At 40.1% G+C, this 19,935-nt stretch overlaps 1 protein-coding gene and 1 long non-coding RNA gene across 2 annotated transcripts; both read right to left on the reverse strand.

Annotated features, from left to right (window-relative positions):
- Positions 1-7,184: 7,184 nt before the first annotated feature.
- LOC311055980 (GTPase IMAP family member 4-like) lies at positions 7,185-10,565 on the reverse strand. Its single transcript, XM_084072296.1, has 2 exons — positions 10,480-10,565; positions 7,185-9,501 (listed from the first exon to the last, which is right to left on the reverse strand). Exons 1-2 carry the CDS (start codon positions 10,547-10,549, stop codon positions 8,183-8,185), a joined length of 1,389 nt encoding a protein of 462 aa, XP_083928422.1. The 5' UTR covers positions 10,550-10,565; the 3' UTR covers positions 7,185-8,182.
- A 3,070-nt stretch (positions 10,566-13,635) lies between these two features.
- Positions 13,636-18,142, reverse strand: LOC311055879. Its single transcript, XR_014601825.1, has 3 exons — positions 18,006-18,142; positions 14,804-14,878; positions 13,636-13,786 (listed from the first exon to the last, which is right to left on the reverse strand). It is a non-coding gene; the product is annotated as an uncharacterized lncRNA (long non-coding RNA).
- Positions 18,143-19,935: the final 1,793 nt, after the last annotated feature.

Genomic DNA, 19,935 nt, shown 5'->3' on the forward strand with positions numbered 1-19,935 from the left:
TCAGACAAGCTGGATAAGGGAGACAACAAGACTTTCAAACGCCTCTTTCGCTCAACATTTGTGTAGAGGGTTCAGAAAATGCCTCTATTTAAAAGTTTTCCACTAAAACATACACCCCCCATTTTTTTAAGATTATCAGAATTACTCTAACATTATTGTGACACTTTGTATTGTGTTTTCACATCTTATTAGACTTCCAAGTCAGTAGATGGCGCCCCTGCGCTCCTGTGAATGACAGAGGAAACACTATAGTCTTGGCCCACGCATGCGCAGCTCAGTACCTATAAAAACCGCTGCTGGCTGAGCACAAGCCCCCAGAGCCGCTGAGAAATCTTGAAGCCGCCACCCCAGTGGCCAAAGCTGGAACTGCAGGCGGGGAGAAATACATGCGCGAGCAAAACATACTGATATATATTTATATATATAGATATAAATATGTAAACATATTATACATAAATACATATGCATTTACATATACATAGGCATCTCCAGTGAATTTCATAAATATCTCGCGTTCAATCCTTGACACACGGGCTGCCGTAGAACGCAAAAATGACACTACTGCGCATGCTCATAACTCTACGTGTGGTCAAAATGGACTCAATAATTCTACTTCCGGCAGTCTTCCGGGTGCTTCAAAACGCCACTGAGCACATTAATGTGCTCAGTGGCGTTTTGAAGCACCCGGAAGACTGCCGGAAGTAGAATTATTTTATTTCAATGAATTCATTGAAATGATAGCTGGGGGCGGGGCAATCCGCCCTCTAGTTATATTATACCTCTATGGCTGAGCAAGGCAAGTAACGTGTCTGTTCCTCGTTTTTCACAGGTAACGATTTAACTATGTAAAACATTCCTAAGGATGTTAAAACTAATGTGAACTGTCAGTGACATGTTTTGTAACGTTTTGAGTGTACCTGAAGTAAGTTTGGACGAGTAGTTTTATTGTTTTGTGGAGTTGAATAATGGCTGCTGCCAGGTAGTTTGTTTCACTGTGTTACCACACAGAAACCACACAGAAAGCACACGTGGTGCGCGTGCACGTGCGTGCGTGCTTGTGTGACTGAGAACGTGTTATTTTCTGTATTTTGAGCTGTGTATTAAGTGAATTAGATTTAGGAAATGTATTATTGGAATCTGAAGTGTTTATTTGGAGTAAAGAATACAAAAGGGTTATTGTTTTGCACTTTATTTTGGTTTTACTGAAGAATACATTGTATTTTTGTATTATTTGATTTATTGTATTTTTGCCAGTATTGTAAAATGTCTGTTGGACTGTTAAGCAGTATTTTGATATTGAATATATATGATTGGAAGTATTGAGATGCTAAAGGAGTATTTTGTAAATGTTCAGTAATAAACCGCTGCTGGCTGAGCAAGGCAAGATAAAAGTAACGTGTCTGTTCCTCGTTTTTCACAGATCCACAGTGCACCCTTGCCTGTGTGTCACTTGTACCGACCCAGATTCCCCTAGGTCTGAGGCCGGTAACATTTGCTAAGTGAGTTTGATCTGCTAGTCATCCGTCCCGATCAGGTTATTATAGTGTTGCATTCTTCATTAGTTTCTATTTTTATTTTGGTTTGACTTTTTGATCACATACATTTGTGTGACTATGGTGTCCCTACTTTGTCTCTGCTCTACTCATTTCTTAAATGTTAGGTTGACGCCGGGCACGGCACTCACTCTGGTCGTTTGCCGATGCACACAAGTCGGTCGGTCGAGCAGTTCGTGAGATACGAGAATCACAGACGGACACAGACAGACGGACACACGGATGTAGGGAGATTTCTCGCATTCAGTGTAAGATAATGACATGGTCATGTAGGCCCTAGGGCATTCTACAATTGGTGTAGAAAAGAACGACGCTCCCCTCTTGCTCTGGAACCTCTTTGACCTCATCTAGAGATTGAAATGATAGATGTCTCAGAGTTTGACCAACACTCCCCATTCCATTAAATGCCAAAGACTGCGTCTGATGTGGGGCTCTAAACCACTACCCTGAGATGAAGAGTCTCATGTTCTGCCGAGCTAACAAGGCACATCTTAAGTAGTACATTTCTTTCACCAGAAGCATGTCTGAAAAAGTAAGGATCCAAGCTAGATTTAAATCTCACGTTTTTAGAAGAGTCAAGAGGATAAAAATTAGATTTTTTTTTAGTTTAAAAAAAGAACAAGTGCACCTAGAACATGCATTATGAGGTGCTGCTGGGTTTTGAATCCAGGGTCTCCTGTTTATAAGACAGGCGCTGTCACCAGCTAAGCCACAGTACCTGTCTAGAAGAAATATTGAGATGCCTGACATTCAACATACAACATGAGATGCTCTGATCAACTAAATTAATCATTACTTCATTACTTCAAAACGAATTAATATGTTCAGATTTATACTATATTTCACATATTATCTAAAAATGACATAGAAAATTCATTCCAAAATGAGGAAAAGTCAAAAAAGACCTTGAATATTATCTTCACTCAAGTCAATTACTATAGAAAACTACAACAAATAAATGAATCATTAAAGTTCCAAAATATGTGGTCTAACCAACACCAACTCGGGACTCCTGAATCCCTGCCCTCCACTTTCTTTTGCATATAGCATCCAGGTCTTGAGCTCTACAGTGTCCTTCTACAGAATGATTCATCTGTCCACATCTCTGTCCCGATGATACAAATTAACTCACAAAACTTTGAAACACTTATTGATGAAGGTAATTATGTCATAGCTTTGTGAATGGTTTCTTGCAAATACGTTATCGCTAAAAAATAATAAAAAAGGGAGAAAAAATAATTTTACTTTATTGTATTTACAAGTAAAAACTAACAAATACTGTCATTCTAGAGCTAAGATTTCTATTGGTGGGAGCAAAATTTGTCAAGTTTCATCCACCAAATTTCTAGGTGTCCTTATAGGCTACATAAAACATTGCCTTGGAAAGAACACACAGTTACCACCAAAGTTTCAAGATCCCTTGGTATAATCAGAAGAATTAGGGGCTTAATCATCAGGCTATAATCAGATGGATCAGGGGCTTAATCATCAGACTTGCCTCTTAACACTTTTTTACAGTTTAACGTATCCATATCCTCATCTATTGCAATAGTGTCTGGGCAAGTACATAATCCTTTAATCTACACACATCTTACTCATTTCTAAGAATAGCTACCTTGTCTAACCATTAATGTTGGCTCCATCTGCTGCTCTATTTAAACAACTGCATTAATACAGTCCAGTCCTGTACATTTCAAATATGCTTCCTACACTTTTCAGAGTATATTTTGTGACCAACATACAAGTTAATGCACATAATACTAGACATATTGGGAACAGCACAAACTATTTACATTTTCAACCTGTGAAGGCCGGTGCATTACTTCTCTGCAATTTGTTGACTGAGTACCATATTTTTCTAAATGAAGACTACATCATCTAGAGATTTAAATAGGTTTAAATAACAGAAATGTAGTGGGTTTTAAACAAGAGTAATGGTTCTTGGGGGAACTTGGAATAAACATGCATTATGCGGTACTGCTGGGATTTCAACCCAGGGTGTCCTGTTCACATGACAGGCCCTTTTACCAGCTAAGCCACAGCACCAGCCTAGAAGTGGCTATGACTGACATTGCAGATACAAGATGAGATGCTCTGATCAAGTGATTGAATCATTGAAGTTCCAAATGAACTAATCCGTCCACATTTATGCCATATTTCACACATCATCTAAAGATGCTGTAGAAAAACACATTCCAGCCGGAGGGGAAAAGTCACATTAGGAAGTCACATTAAAGATAATCTTCACCCACAGTCTTATACATAAACATATACTGTCACACTGCCATCTATAGGTAGATAGGTGGCACTGCTGACCATGGCTGCCCACAGTCCAATAGTGATGCCTCTGTTTAACCATTGACACCTGAGGTACATATTCATTGGTTATCTTTCCGTTAAGACAACAGTACAAATGCATGGCTATTTTCAACCTGTAGAGGCCAATGCATCACTAATTTGCTGCACTTTATCTACTTGAGAATGAATACGACATTTCTGTGTGGATGAAGCAGACCTCGTCTAGAGATTGAAATTATATTTTGACCCACCCTCCCATTCAACAGCAGGGATAATGCGCAATGTGCGGCTCAAACCCACAACCCTGAGGTTAAGAGTCTCATGCTCTACCGACTGAGCTAACCAGGCACTCCTTACAGCTTGTACATATCTTTCTCCCTAACAATGTCTGGGTTATGAGTTTACATATAGGCTGCGTGTCTGAGTAGTTGTTAAAATTACCCCAGAAGTATTTTAATGTGAAATACTCCTTTACGAGACTCATGCTATACTGACTAAGCTAACCCGGCACTTTCACCAGAGGCATGTCTGAAAAAGTAAGGATCAAAGCAAAATTAGAATCACCTGTTTTCAATCATAAGAGGTTTACGTAAGAGAAATACATAGTGTATAAGAAAGGACACTAAGTACATGTTTGTTCAGGTACTGCTGGGATTTGAAGCCAGGATCTCCTGTTTACGAAACAGGCGCTTTCACCAGCTAAGCCACAGTACCATACAGCAGGACAAGACTGTATTGACTCAAGTCCAAGACACAAGATGAGATGCAGCGATTGAATAAATTAATCACTACATTTCTTAAATAAGGTTCACATTCATGCTATATTTCACATAGCACCTAGAAATGCTGTAGGAAAAAGACAGACCCTAACTCACCTAAAGTCAAATACTACTGTACTGTATGTAGACTATTCATACTAGTTGCCGCTAGCCGGCTGTCGATGCGGTGTGGAGAGAGTTGCAGCAGCAACTTTTCACACCTTTCAACTGACTGATCTCCCGACGTCACAATTTTGATTTACAGTCTGTTGTAGTCTGGTCAACAACGTTTAGTGTGTAGGGGGTTTAAAGGAGTAGTTCACCCCAAAATTGACTTATTTTCTATCAATTACAGACCCCATGAAGCCTTGAATTCATGGAGTTTTTTTTTTGTTTTTGTCGCATTCCTGAGCCAATAATGGGATGACCGGCGGAGTCTCAATGGAGACTCTTTGAGTCTCTCACTGGGGGTGCCCCCCAAGTGCCGCACAATGACTGCTCCTAGTGATTATAGGATGGGTAAATGCAGAGGACAAATTTCACAGACAAAAAACACCCTGAGGGGTGGGGTCTATATTACTATTACTGCTATATACGCTATATAACAATGATCAGAACATTTTAACAACAAAACGTTTTGTTTTAACCAAAGAATATCACTTACCCTACCTTTAACTCCATGCTAAATGTCCAGAGTAAGGACAATTAAGTGGTACAAATATCACCTATGGTCTCCCAGTTTGTATTATACAAGTGAATTATACAAGCAGCCTGCAGGTTGCTCAACCAGCAGCACTAATCTTAATGATCATATTGATCACATCGACACGTGATCTGATACAGTACTTTACTTGGCATGTAATGTGATGATCAATTTCCATCAACACGCCTCCACTTTATATCTATAATATTGTCTGTCGATTCATACTCTCCATTTGTCTAAAACCACCAGGATAAATAATGTCATTTTCACAATTTCCTGACTTGTGTTTTATTCGTGTTTTTTTTCATAATCTTGTCACATTTCAGCAATTCCTTTCCTTAATTGTGACTCTTTTTAATATGATCTTCTATACACACAGTCAGAGTGAATTCATCCATGTGCAACCTCAAGAGTGTACAAATGTAACCAAATGGACCCGTACAGGTCCATTTGGTTGTACACTCTTGGGGTTCTATCTTCCACCAGTGATAAGCCGGTGATAATCCGGCACTGCATGTGTATTGTGCCTATAGTTCCTGACCGCAGCACTGTCATGCCAATAATCACAGTAACGCACACCCTCTTGTGTAATATCGCTTAAAGGTAGGGTAAGTGATATTTTTGGGTTAAAACAAAAAGTATTTTGTTAAAAGGTTAAAGCACTATATTCTGATAGTAATCATTGCTATACAGTGTTTGTTCAGTAACAGGAGTCTCCCCGTCTCTCCAACTCTTTAATGAACAGAAAATACATTTTCCGGTAGGTGTCAAAATCTCAGCCAATCAGGAGAAAGTAGCCTACCCATTTTTAAGCTTCATTTTTATAGTGTTCCAGTTCCAATTTTGCATGCTCATTTATTAGTGTCATCACTTCCAATTTCACTTGCTTAATCTATATCCTGATTGAGTTCTCTATCCTCATTGGATAAAATTGGAAATGAAACTGAAACTGAAACGAAAATGCATTTTCTGTTTTATAAAGAGCTGGAGAGACAAGGAGACTCCTTTTACTGAACAAACACTCTATAGCAATGAGTACTATCAGAATATAGAGCTATTTAACACTTATTTTAACCAAAGAAAATCACTTACCCTACCTTTTAAATGCAACACCTGGACAAAATAGTATAGTTATCACTGAACTAATTGTGTGCCTACACCCTGCCAAGCCAAAGAGCAGTAACTACGTTTTTGGACACACCGACTTATTTGGGTTGCCCAAAGGTCAAATTAGCCTTTGTGATGTTGGGGGATAAACAATTACCTCAAGAACAGATGTACAATTAGTGTAATATCACTTATATGCCAATATCTCATTTGGCTGACCAGTTGAATCACTTTTAAACCCATTTTTCAGTGATTTTTGTTTTCGTAGTTACTGCACTCTGCCTTGGCAGAGAAGGCACGAGCACTCATAGACATCAAAGGGGGCTAAAGCCCCTGCCCTTCTACCCATCTGTAAAAAGTAGTATTTACTATGGTGAAAGAAACGCATACCTTCCTGTATGTGACGCCCTCCGTAATCTTTCTCTCTGTGTTACTCTCTCTCTCTATATAACCCACACATTCACATTGCACAGCTACTTACACCACACAACATATTCCATCATTTTGCTTCTTTATCCACTTTACACCACTATTCTTTACTCCACTTGTTATCCAAATTGCATGCACAACAGGTCACATTCTCTCTCAAATCACATGATTATGGTGTTAATGGTCACTCTTCAGACTCCATTCCAGCAGCAACCACTTGCCATCACACATCCTACAGTAATACTAACTATGAATCAACAGGAGGCAAACGGTCATTATTTTAGATTTATTGGAGCTGTACAAAATTACATGAAATATATATACCATGTTGTGAATTGTTAATAACAGTGTACTGTATGTCAACTGATACAATACTTGTAGAATCTGTACAAAGTAGGGAACTTTCATAAAATAAAATATCCTTACAGGAATAGAAAAATAAATCACCTGGTTTCAGGTAGAACACTTACATGTTGACAAGTAGTAAAAGTACCATAACGAAGTGGATAAAAGCATCACATTTTGCATGAGGTTTCTTAGCATCTACTGGTGGATTTTAGCTCAGGAGCTCACCAGAAATCATAACAACCTCTATACAGAGCACAATAATGCTCTATCAATATCCATTAAAAAACAGGCTGATTCACATTTGGTCTATAACTCTTGAATTGTAGGTCGTACAATCAAAAAATTTTCCCCCGTTGGATTTTGAGGATTGTGATGCAACTTTTCCCAGTGCACACTGCAGGTATTGTTGATGAGATTTTGAAGCTCTAGTTCCAAAAATGATCAATTATTTTATGTGGGACAATCAGTGATATTCAATGCAAGTGTAAGGATGAGCTGCACTGTATGCCAGACCTAGAGTTTCGGAGTGGAGCTTAGCAAAGGGTGAATTGGCTTCACAGATTTGTGAAGCCCTAGTTTGGCCTCCCAGCCTGGCAAAGACTTGCGCTCAGAGGAGTACCCTGCTCTGCTCTGGACAACCGGATCTTCATATATGCCATATATGGGCATATCAGGTTTGTTTATGGTTATGTCTGAGTCATAGTGACATGTCTTTGCCTATAAATGGGCGTATCGGGTTAGATTATGGTTATGTCTGAGTCAGAGTGGCCTTGGCCTATCGGCCCGGCCGTCTCAGTAGCCAATTTTAATATAGGATGTGCATGTATGAATATATACAAGCTAACACTGGCTCTCAATGTCTGTGACCATGATCTGTATGTAGGTGGAATTTAATATTTTAGCTGAAAGGTAACAGTTTTAGATTTTAAAATGATGTTGCTCTTCCAAACTGACATAGACTGATTGTTCTGTACAGCAGCTAAAACTTAAACCACCTGAACCATGCCTCTGCTGTCCTTCACCTCACACGTTTTTTCTTCTACACTGTCTGGTGGCATGTTTTCACTCTTTTCCAGTAGGTTCAGACGTTTTGACAGTGAGTTGTGATACACCTCCTCCAGCACTGAATAACGGCTTTGGCTCTGATTTAAGTTTTGTCTCAGTGTTGTCATCTCTGTGTTCTTCTCCTCCAGTTGTCTATTAAACTCTCTCTGCATCTTTGTGTTTGAGATCATGATATTCCTTTGGATCTCAGGCAGGAGAACCGTCATCAGGTATTTCTCTGCTTCTAATCTGGCCTCTCCTTCATAGATCTCTCTCATCTCTGCCTTTTCCTTTCTGTGTCTCTCCTCCGTCTCCCTCCTCTCATTCTCTCTCTTTGCTCTAACTCTCTCTAGCTTTTTCTCCATCTCCTCTCTTTTCTCAGACTCCTTCCTCAGCTCTTTTTCCAGCTCTCTTTTCTTCTCTTCATCCCTCTCCTCCCTCACTTGTCTCTCCAGTTCACTTGTTCGATCCTCAATCTTCTTGATGTCCCCCTCCTTCTCTTGAATGGATCCCTCTATCTTTCTCAGAGAGTCCTTAAGCTCCTTCTCAAACCTCTCCCTCATCTCCTGCTCCTCCATGTGTCTCATCTCCTCCTTGTGCCTCTGAATCTTTCTCTCTATCTTCATGACCTGTGCCTCTACCTCCTGGTAGGTCTGAGTGCTGTAGAAGCTCTCTGTGTTTCCTTCCACAATGCTTTCTATCTTCCCCAGCAGCTGTGAAACCTGACCAGCACGGCTGCTGTCTTTAATGCTGAGAACATGGCATCTGTTCCCACATTTCTTCACAAGCTGCTGATATTCCTGACTACATGCTTGGAGGAACTCCTCCACATTCTGCTCTTTCATGCTGTCAGTGTGGATGAAGATGATGATACTGTGTCCCCAGCAGCTCTCTCCAAACATCTCCTGCATCTTCTCCATCATCCTTCTCGCCTCTCCTTCAGAGGACTCTGCTAGTAGGACCAGGAGGAAGGCGTGTGGACCCGGGGCAGACAGACGGACACAGCGGAATGCATCCTGCCTTGTCTCCTCCAGAGAGCGTCCAGAGAAGACTGGAGCGTCCACCAGCATCAGCCGTCTCCCAAAGACAACCCCCTTTCTCCTACTCCTCTGGCTCAGTTCAAAAGAGCTGGCCTCAGCACCAAACACCTCCCTGCCCAGAATGGTGTTTCCTGCTGCATTCCTTCCAGCAACAGTCTTCCACAGTAGCACAAGTCTCAGCTCAAACACAGTGGGGAGCACTGGTGAGTCCAAACTGCTGTCTGCTGCCACTGAAACACAACACAATGAACAAAGTTGTAAAACTAAACCACCGACTACACAGTACTCAGCTGCTATACAATAGGACTGCTTAAGGGAACTCCGCTGGAAGCACATGTACATGCTGAGCCATAGTCTACAATGAAACATAAAATAATATTAAAGTAGGCAGACTAAAGAAACTAAATAATTGAAAGCTAACAAAATAATAAACTGGTCTGTATTTGACAGTAAGTAAAAATATATTCTTGTAGCTGGGCATTTTTTGTGACCGGAGGCCTAGATATTGTTAGTGCTAATGACATTCCAGCACTTTTGCATAAACTGTCCCACTGCCCCAAATTACATGGCGCTGTCACGCCACAGTGTGTCTTTGTAAGTGGTTTGTCTCGTTCTCCATATTTAACAATGTTGGAGTTTATGGAGTGTGTGTAATGTATATATACATACGTAGTCTAGGGGTGTGCCGATATATCGTCCCGCGATATATCGCGATACGTTTTCGTGACGATATGTATCGTTTTGGGAAAAAATAATATTTTTTTTTTTTTTTTTTTTTACACCAATCAAAATAATCAGGCATGCAAACAGCCCCGAGGTGAAAAGGGTGACAACATGTTGTTTTTTTTCGGGTCAGGTGTCACACTATTGCCCTATTTGGATTCAAAACGGCTGAAAAGCTACAAGTTTGCATGTCTGAATAATGCAAAAACAGAATTATTTGTTTGCATTTCCTTTTTTTCTCCCCCATTTATTTTCATAATAAAAAAAGTGCGTATCGCATCGTATCGAAATCGTATCGAAGTTGTGAGCCAAATATCGTATCGTATCGTTTCGTGAAATTAGTGTATCGGCACACCCCTAATACGTACATACTGTACATACACGCACGCGCGCACACACACACACACACACGCACACGCACACGCACACACACACACACACACACACAGAGAGAGAGAGATGGGAGATATTATCACCTGTGGTTATTCCAGTAAACGCCAGCTGTTCACTGAGTTTCGGGTCCAGCTGATGACACAAGTCAATCATTTCTAGACTCGCCTTGTTTCCCTTTCTCCGCACCATGTCAATAATTATCCGTGCTTTGTCTGCCCTGAGTTTTTCCCCTCTGACGCAATCCATTTCTTCATCATGGATAACATTTGTAGCCAGAAGTTCATCCAACAGAGATTTCAGGATGGGCTCTGACACTCTCTGAATGAACTCCGACCTCACAGACTTCAGCTTCTTCTCTGCTCCTTTGTCTTCCTTGATCTTTATCATCAGGTTTTGCTGATTGGCAGAAGCACCTTGAAGACAAGTTGGGGGATTACTTGTATTATTATAGTATAATCATATATTTTAAAAGAATGATAATATATTAATGTCTCTGCCTAGTGGCCACTAGCCCAGAATGCTCACGCTTGTTTAAATGGCCAGAATAAATCGATGAAATTGAGATAACTCAACTTATTATGTGTCGATTTTATATTTGACCAGACTTTGGTTTAGCACCACAAACAAAATACCAGGAAGTCACATCATTTCAAAGAGAATCATACTATTTCTGTGAACATTCACAACAAAATCGTTGTATGGTAATCATGTTTTCATACACACTTGACTGGTCTTTAGACCAAGTGGATTTCCTATTTATTGTCAATAGTAGTACAGTATAAGCATATAAGCATGCAAAGTGTACTTTATGATGATGATGATGATGATGATGATTATTATTATTATTACCATTATTATTATTATCATTATTACATTTATTATTAATTTATTTCTTTATTTTATTAACATGGACTCACTATCTGGATGTATGTCCATACTGTCGCTCAGTGGAAGAGTGGAGTCTGTGTTTTCTCCATCATCTGCAAACACAAGTGGATGTACTGACAATAGAAAGATGACATTGGATGAATTTTGCACTACTTTTGTACAATTTTAAATACATTTTGATTACTGGGGACTGCTGTAGAAGTATTATCCAAAAGACAGATTTACGTACTAATACAACATGGATAAAGAAAACACTGTATTTCAGCCTACTGACCAGTGTTTTGTTCTGATGCAGTCCTCTTTTTATCCAATTCAGTCTTCAGATCACAGGTCTGCTGAGCTGCAATGACAGGTTTTAAGAAATGCATTTTGATGAACCATCAACATATCATACTTTTGATGCAGTAATGGTCTTTTTCTTAGCTTTATTTTTATTTGTGCTTTTTTATATATTAAAAGAGTTACTTAAATTGTCACTTCACTGTCATCTGGGGACCCCCAAAAAAATCATATGGGGACCCCCCTGGTGGTCCCGACCCACAGGTTAAGAACCACTGATCTAGAGATAGAGACAAGGATTTTAATGATTCAAATCTCACCACGCTGTGTGTCTTCCCATTCCTTCTCCCTCAATCTGAACTCTTCATCTTTCAGACTAATTTCTTTGTCTTTTTCTGTTTCCAGTTGCTTTGCTTTCTCTGTCAGTGTATTACTGTCATTCAGTTCTTTGTTTTTTTCTGTCAGTAGTCTATTACTTTCCTCCAGTTGTTGGTCTTTCTCTGTCAGTAGCTCATTCATTTCCTTCAGTTCTTGGTGTTTTTCTGTCAGTAATCTATCCATCTGTTTTTCTTTCTCTGTCAGTAGTTTATAACTGTGATTCAGTTCTTTGTCTTTTTCTGTCAGTAGTCTTTTGCTTTCATCCAGTTGTCTGTCTTTTTCTGTCAGTTGTTTATTACTTTCCTTTAGTTGTTTGTCTTTCTCGGACAGTAGATTATGACATTGATCCAGTTGTCTGTCGTCTTTCTCTGTCAGCAGTTCTTTATGTTCCTTCAGTTCTTGGTCTTTCTCTATCAGTTGTTCTGTATGTTTCTTTAGTTCTTCGTCTTTCTCTCTCAGTTGTTCTTTATGTTCCTTCAGTTCTTGGTCTTTCTCTATCAGTAGTTCTATGTTTCTTCAGTTCTTGGTCTTTCTCTGTCAGTTGTTCTGTATGTTCCTTCAGTTCTTGGTCTTTCTCTATCAGTAGTTCTATATGTTCCTTCAGTTCTTGGTCTTTCTCTGTCAGTTGTTCTTTCTGTTCCTTCAGTTCTTGGTCTTTATCTGTTAGCAGTTCTTTGTGTTTCTTCAGTTCTTGGTCTTTCTCTGTCAGTTGTTCTGTATGTTTCTTCAGTTCTTGGTCTTTCTCTGTCAGTTGTTCTTTCTGTTCCTTCAGTTCTTGGTCTTTCTCTATCAGTTGTTCTGTATGTTTCTTCAGTTCTTGGTCTTTCTCTGTCAGTTTTTCTTTCTGTTCCTTCAGTTCTTGGTCTTTCTCTGTCAGTTTTTCTTTCTGTTCCTTCAGTTCTTGGTCTTTCTCTATCAGTTGTTTTGTATGTTTCTTCAGTTCTTGGTCTTTCTCTATCAGTTGTTCTGTATGTTTCTTCAGTTCTTGGTCTTTATCTGTTAGCAGTTCTTTGTGTTTCTTCAGTTCTTGGTCTTTCTCTGTCAGTTGTTCTTTCTGTTCCTTCAGTTCTTGGCCTTTCTCTGTCAGTAGTGTTTTCCTTTCATCCAGTTGTTTATCTTTCTCTGTGAGTAGTTCATTTATTTCCTTCAGCTTTTGGTCTTTTTCAGTCAGTAATGAATTACATTTATCCAGTTGTTTATCTTTCTCGGTCAGTAGTTTATTACTTTGATTGAGTTCTTGGTCTTTCTCTTTCAGCAGTTTATTACTTTCATCCAGTAGCTGATCTTTCTCTTCTAGTTTACGGTCTCTGTCTATCAGTCTCTGGTTGATGTTGTTCAGTTCTCTCTCTCTTTCGTTGAGTTGAACTGTGAACTTCTCTTTGATGGTGTTCTGCCGTTCTCTCTCTTGCTCTCTAACGTTTCTTGTCAAATACAGGAGCAGCTGTGTCTGATCTTGGGTCATTTTCAGGAACAGTTGTCTATGATCCTTGGTCATATTCAGGAACAGTTGTCTCTGATCCTGGGTCATATTCTGGGTCATATTCAGTAACTGCTGTCTCTGATCTGGAGTCATATTCATGAACGGTTGTCTCTCATCCTGGTCCATATCAAATAACAGTTGTCTCATATCCTGGGTCATATTCAGGAACAGTTGTCTCTGATCCTGGGTCATACTCAGGAACGTTTGTGTCTGATCCTGGTTCAGAAACAATTCTTTCTCCTGTTTGGTCATATAACCAAACCGTTCTCTCTGCTCCAGCGACATGGTCAGGTACAGTTCTTTTTGATCCTGATTCATAGCCAGAAACAGTCGTCTCTGACAATGTGTCATATTCCGTTGTGTGTCTTTAATAGAAAATAAAACGCGCACACACACACACACACACACACACACACACACACACACACACACACACACACACACACACACACACACACACACACACACACACACACACACACACACACACACAGGTTTTAGAATTTAGATAAACCACAGCCATATTAAGATCCTCAGTGAATCATAACTTCTCTCTAACTATCTCTTTTGTTTGTGTTCACTGTAATATTGATGTCTTGGAAGGATGTAGAACTTAGTTTACACTGTTTACAGTGCTTCTTCCACATCCTAAGTTCTTCTTTCTGCATCAGTTGTCTTTCTCTTTCTTTTTTGCTTCTCTTTGAGCAGTTTCACTTTCTCTACAAGCTATGTATCATTATTATCCAGAACCACAGTTTTGCTCATCTAACTTTATACATTAAACTCTCTTTCTACTTTGATCATCTCCCCTACAGGTTTGTCTTTAAGCACATGCATAATCAATAAGGACAACAGTGACTTATTCATTGGTAAATGCACATTACGGGCGGCCATAGCTGAATGGCTAGAGAGGCCACCTGGGGAAACAAAAGGTCCTAGGTTAGACTTCCGGCCCTGGCTATGTGTCGGGGTGTCCTGAGCGCTCATCGGAACCATCAGAGCAGAATGAATTTCCCCCGTGATATGAAACAGGTTTACCCAACCCAATACACTGTCGGACAAGGTCTGTCACCAGGCTGGCCTGTCGCACTTTCCTTTGACTGACTGTTTTTCCTGTGATGGATTACCTTCTTATGTGGACCTGCCGTTGTGCTGCTACATTTTGCACCTTGTGTCTGACCTCATGGACATACTGTAACTGTGGCTTATGCTTTGTGCATTATGCAATTATGTAAATTTATATTTTCTTTATTTTTCTCCTGTCTCTCCCTATCCTTGCTGTAAACTTTTGATGTGACAAATACATCTGATTATAATTCATTATAAGAAAGTTTAATACATCAATATCATTTTGTCTATTTGTTATCCTCTCTCATACTTACCAAGCAAATTAGTCGATTTCATTCTTCCATTCTTCATCTCTTCTGTTTCATTGCTGAGGTAAACTTTAGCTCCATCTTCAACCACAAAAAGATAGTTAAGCCCCCACATACGTACATACACCCCATGTGTAGCGGCCAGTTGCATTTTTTGCACTAAAATAGTTGTAAACAAGTAACAAAGAAACAATTGCACAACTACTCCTTAGGGATTGCTCTTTAGATAAAATCCATTAGCCACAATTAGCCACATTTCCAAGATGGCCGTCCGTTAATACTATTTTGGGAGCAACGTGGTGTATAATGGTCCAAAATTAAGGAATTTGCTATCAAAGCATGTATTTTTGACCGCAGAGAAGCCAGATAATACCTCTGGAAAAGCTAGCCCATACCAGGGGATTTTCACACCCAAGCTATGTGCAAACTTGAGACTTGGGACTGCAACTGGCACTAAAGTTCCCATAGCCTGTAGCAAAATGCTAATAAACAGCTTAACATTGGTAAAAGATACAAATCAGCTTCAATAAATGTTGATAAAATGTACATTTATCCAGAAGTGACAAAACAAAGAAACACACCATACCGAAAGAGGGAGTAACAAGTAAATCCTTTGTCACCTGCTGGTTGTTTTTACATCATACCTGCACAGATGATCTATATATATGTAGAGTCCCTACATCCCAAAGCAACTATATGCCATTATGTGGTTCTATTTTGAATCAGCAGCCTTTTAATATATTATAGGCCTTACATTAAAATGATGGAATTTTAATTGTAATATATTCCATTGTAATTCTGGTCCTACTCTTCTGTCAGTGGTAGAACAAAACCTGACATTGTTTTTTCATAACTTTGACTTGTCCACTTCATGAAATGAATGATCAGACTTTTTACTTTGACTGCAAAAGTCATGAAATTCTTCAATAGAGTGATTCACTCAAACACAACATGCACACCACCAACACAACCACACTACACAAACATAACTACACAACATCAGCACAACAACACTACAGCCACACAACTACACAATATACTACATCTGAACATCAGCACTAGTAGGCTACACAACCACAACTACACATTTCTCTAGCCTTTGTGTAGTATAGTGCAGGGATTACCGGCCAAAGAATACATTTACCGGCCATATTATAATTAACGTCACATGCGTGTTTGCACTGCATACATGCACCCAACAACTGATTGGGCTCATTACACCTCGTTATGTTAGAGCTGCGCTGCTGCGCTGCTGAACACGCAGCAGACGAATACCAAAACACTCGCCCCAAAACACAGTCGCCCCGGGGAAAATCCGGCGGTATTCGCCTGGTATTCCTAAACATGTCAGTAAACTATGCCTAACCCTAACCTTATTCCTGATCTTAACCTCAGTAAAACTATACCTAATCCTAAACCTATTTCTACCCATATCCTCAGTAAAACAAATACAAGAATACAAGAACCGCTGGTCCGCCTGAAAAATGGGGGCGAGGGTGTTTTGGGCCGAGTCTTAATAACCCTGCGGGCTGTGGTTTCCCTGCGCAACACCGTCGCACAGTATAAACAAATTAATATATATTTTGGGCTTTACATCGATTCTCATTCAACCTTGATATGCAAAAGTAGATTTTGTTTTGTTTTGTTAACGTTAATTATATATGTCATGATATATGTGGCCTTGCGCGAGGTTGATTACTTGCCTTTATAGTTGCTTTCACCAACTTTCACCACTTTATCCATTGCAGTAACTGTGCTTGCATAATATCCACGACCCACACGTGTTTGGGACGGGACGGGTCCCTTTATCGACAATTGGGTTCGGCTTGGTTCAGATTCTATCACCTCGGAAAATCCCGGTTCTGTTTATCAACACCCGAGCGAGCCACCCTACTCACTCAGCACTGATCAGGAGGAGACACAGCTGTGTCTCTTAGCGGTGTTGTGTCGTATCAAAAATAGCAGACATACAAGCTCACAAAGCGGCGCGTTGCGACGTGCTGTAAGCTTGTAGCTCTGATATTTTCAACGCGCGACACCATCGTACAACGAATAGGCTATTCTATAACTGCAGCGCACAGCAGCAGCCAAGCAGGCTGTCGGAATTAAACCACACAGTCAGATCATGATAAAAACTTTAAATGATTATGATTGTAATGGTTGTAGCCAACTACTTTATGCAAATAATAATATTAATAATAGGCTTAAATGATAAAATAGCCTAATAACAGCATTTTCCCAACCGGCCACCGTGGCCGGTGGTGTTTATATTTACCGGCCAATTAAAAATTTTACCGGTCAATGGCCGGTATATACCGGCTAACGGAAACCCTGGTATAGTGGTTCTACGACCAATGGTGCCATGGTATTGGTCAGACAGCTCTTTATAACGAAGTACCATCAGTTATCAGTTATAGCACATTATTGCTAACGCTATCCCAGATCCTAAACTCACACTAATGCCAAGTTCACAATATACCATTTTAGCCCAGATTATCCACTTTGTGACATTATTTGGAGCTTGCTGAGCAAAGTCCCCAAATCCTTGTTCAGATCATTTGCTTGATGTGTGTGAACTGTTCATAACCTAACGTTATTTGACTATTGTTTTTTTGAATAATATTGGACCAATGGGCAGGCACACAAGCAAGTCATTATAAATTGTGAAAACAATAAAGCAATGCAATGATATTAAAAATAAAATGCACTTGTACTTTTAAAAGCATGTGCTTTTGAATACTAAAGTAATGCAAAAACATACTGTAATATTAGACCATACTTTGACTCAAGCACTGGCTTTGAATACTGTATGTTGTAAGCCACTGAGCAGTCTCCACCTCAAAACATTGTATATGTCAAGGTTAAAGGAGTAGTTCACCCAAAAAAAAAACGTATTTTCTATCAATTACACACCTCATGAAGCATTGAATTCATGGAGATTCTTTTGTTTTTGTCGCATTCCTAAGCCAATAATTTGATGATAATAATAAAGATGCTTATGTATCCGGTAGGAGACACAAAGGAGACTCTTTGAGTCTCCTACCGAAGAGACCGCCAGTCATTGAAGTATTGGCTTAGGAATGCGACAAAAACAAACAAATCTCCATGAATTAAATGCTTCATGGGGTGTGTAATTGATAGGAAATAAGTCATTTTTGGGGTAAACTACTCCTTTAATGATGAAGCTCTTTGACAGTAGATCACTTACCATGAAATAATCCCACAGCAGTCTCCAACTCCTGTTCTCCATGTGTGACCTGACAGATGTAAACTCCGCTATCTGTCTCTTTGTAGTCTCTCACTGTCAAAGACACATTGCCTTTCTTCAGCTCATGGGTGTTCAGGTCATAACCCTTCACCTTTATTGCCTGACGATTCTTATACAGGTAAATGCACTCTGTCTCCTTATACCATCTGATTGTCATGGAATCCATGCTGGTCTCAGAAGAGAGGTGACAGGGGATTGTGACATGTTGGCCTGTCCTATCCCAAACAAGGTCTTCAGTGACGAGTTTATCATCTAGGTCATCTGCTGGAATAAAGAAAAGATTTAGTGACGTGTGAAATAGTTACTGTTCATTTAAACATATTCAGTGATGTGAAAATGACTTATAGACTAACACATAGGCTATACGTGCATGCATGCACATCATGCACGCAAGGAAACACAAACACACGCGCGCGCGCACACACGCTCGCACGAGTGTGTTTAGATTTAACACACGTAGTGTACGCAACCGAAGGGAATCTTTCTGGATACATGCAGTACATTTGATGCATTAAATGGAAATGGAATTGCTCCAGAAGGTTGGGCGTGGCACCGGAGGTCGCCGAGTGGTGGTGCCCTCAGTATACAGTGCATGTAGGCCTATATAGAATATATCACTGGAGCAGCTATAGGGGATGTACCAGGGCCCATGGGTGGGGGACCCTTTGGGTTAAACGGGCACTACAACTCATCTCACTACATCTCTCTCTGTCTCTCTCTCTCTCTCCCTCTCTCTCTCTCACATTAAGGCTTTAGAAATATGCAGAGTGTGTCTTAAATTCTTAAGACTACAAAAAAGCTGCCTTCGGGGGTTTGGCCACTTTCTGTAGCCCCAGACAGAAACAGGTCCAGTTGGGGGTGAAATATTGTGGCCAACTCAATGTTAAATGGGCATTTGTTTCCAAAGTGTAAAAACAAGTATAGTAAGTAATGGTGGGGGAAGCATGTAAAGTATCCATGATTTTAACATGCATGGTACATCATTATCAGGCATCCATCCTTCAAGTTGTTGTTTAGCCCCAAAATGTGTGGATTTACAGGTTTTGTAGCAATTTGTAAGTTGGCCAGTGTTGCCAGAGGCCGACTGTCTTTCAGCAAGGCTGGACTGGGACAAACATTTGACACTGACATTTAATTGCCTATCAAATCAAGTTCAGCAGATCTGCACATTATACTGGAACCCTTCATAAACCTTTTTCATGCCACCGCGGAACAAAATCTTCATGTGCGCGTCAAGTCAGACATTGTGTGTGTGTGTGTGTGTCAGACACTGACACACACACACACACAGTGTTTCTCTCTCTCTCTGTGTCTGTGTCTGTGTCTGTGTCTGACACAAACACACACACACACACACACACACACACACACTCACACACGCACACGCACACGCACACACACGCGCACACACACACACACACACACACACACACACACACACACCATACATTCTGAACGAAGCCATGTGGGGGGATTTGTGTTATTTTCATGTATATCCAGGTCCTGGTATAGCAAGAACATGCAGTCCAGTCTACTTTATTTTGTCACGGGCGTGGAGATGGTAGGGTCTTACACCACATGTTAGACATCCGATTCTTTGAACTGCCATTATTGCAGTGATGGCAGAATGCAATGGACATACACAGAATTCAATTGGTAGCCAAATGCGGTGTAACATGCAACGCGTGTTATTTGCTTTTAACAAATTCTTCATGTATTATGTCCCACGGTTGCCACGAACACACACAGAGAGAGAGAGAGAGAGAGAGAGAGAGAGAGAGAGAGAGAGAGAGAGAGAGAGAGAGAGAGAGAGAGAGAGAGAGAAATGCAACGCTGCGGGTGTTGTGTTTATGTGTTCACACATGCGCTG

This window comes from Gymnoscopelus microlampas (assembly GCF_963454915.1).
Source record: "Gymnoscopelus microlampas genome assembly, chromosome: 11".
Lineage (NCBI taxonomy): Eukaryota > Metazoa > Chordata > Actinopteri > Myctophiformes > Myctophidae > Gymnoscopelus > Gymnoscopelus microlampas.

Coding starts and splice junctions, on each gene's coding strand:
- LOC311055980 (XM_084072296.1), bottom strand. CDS start 10,549: ATGATTGACTTGTGTCATCAGCTGGACCCGAAACTCAGTGAACAGCTG. Junction 9,502..10,479: donor GTTTACTGGAATAACCACAG/GTGATAATATCT, acceptor CAGTGGCAGCAG/ACAGCAGTTTGGACTCACCA.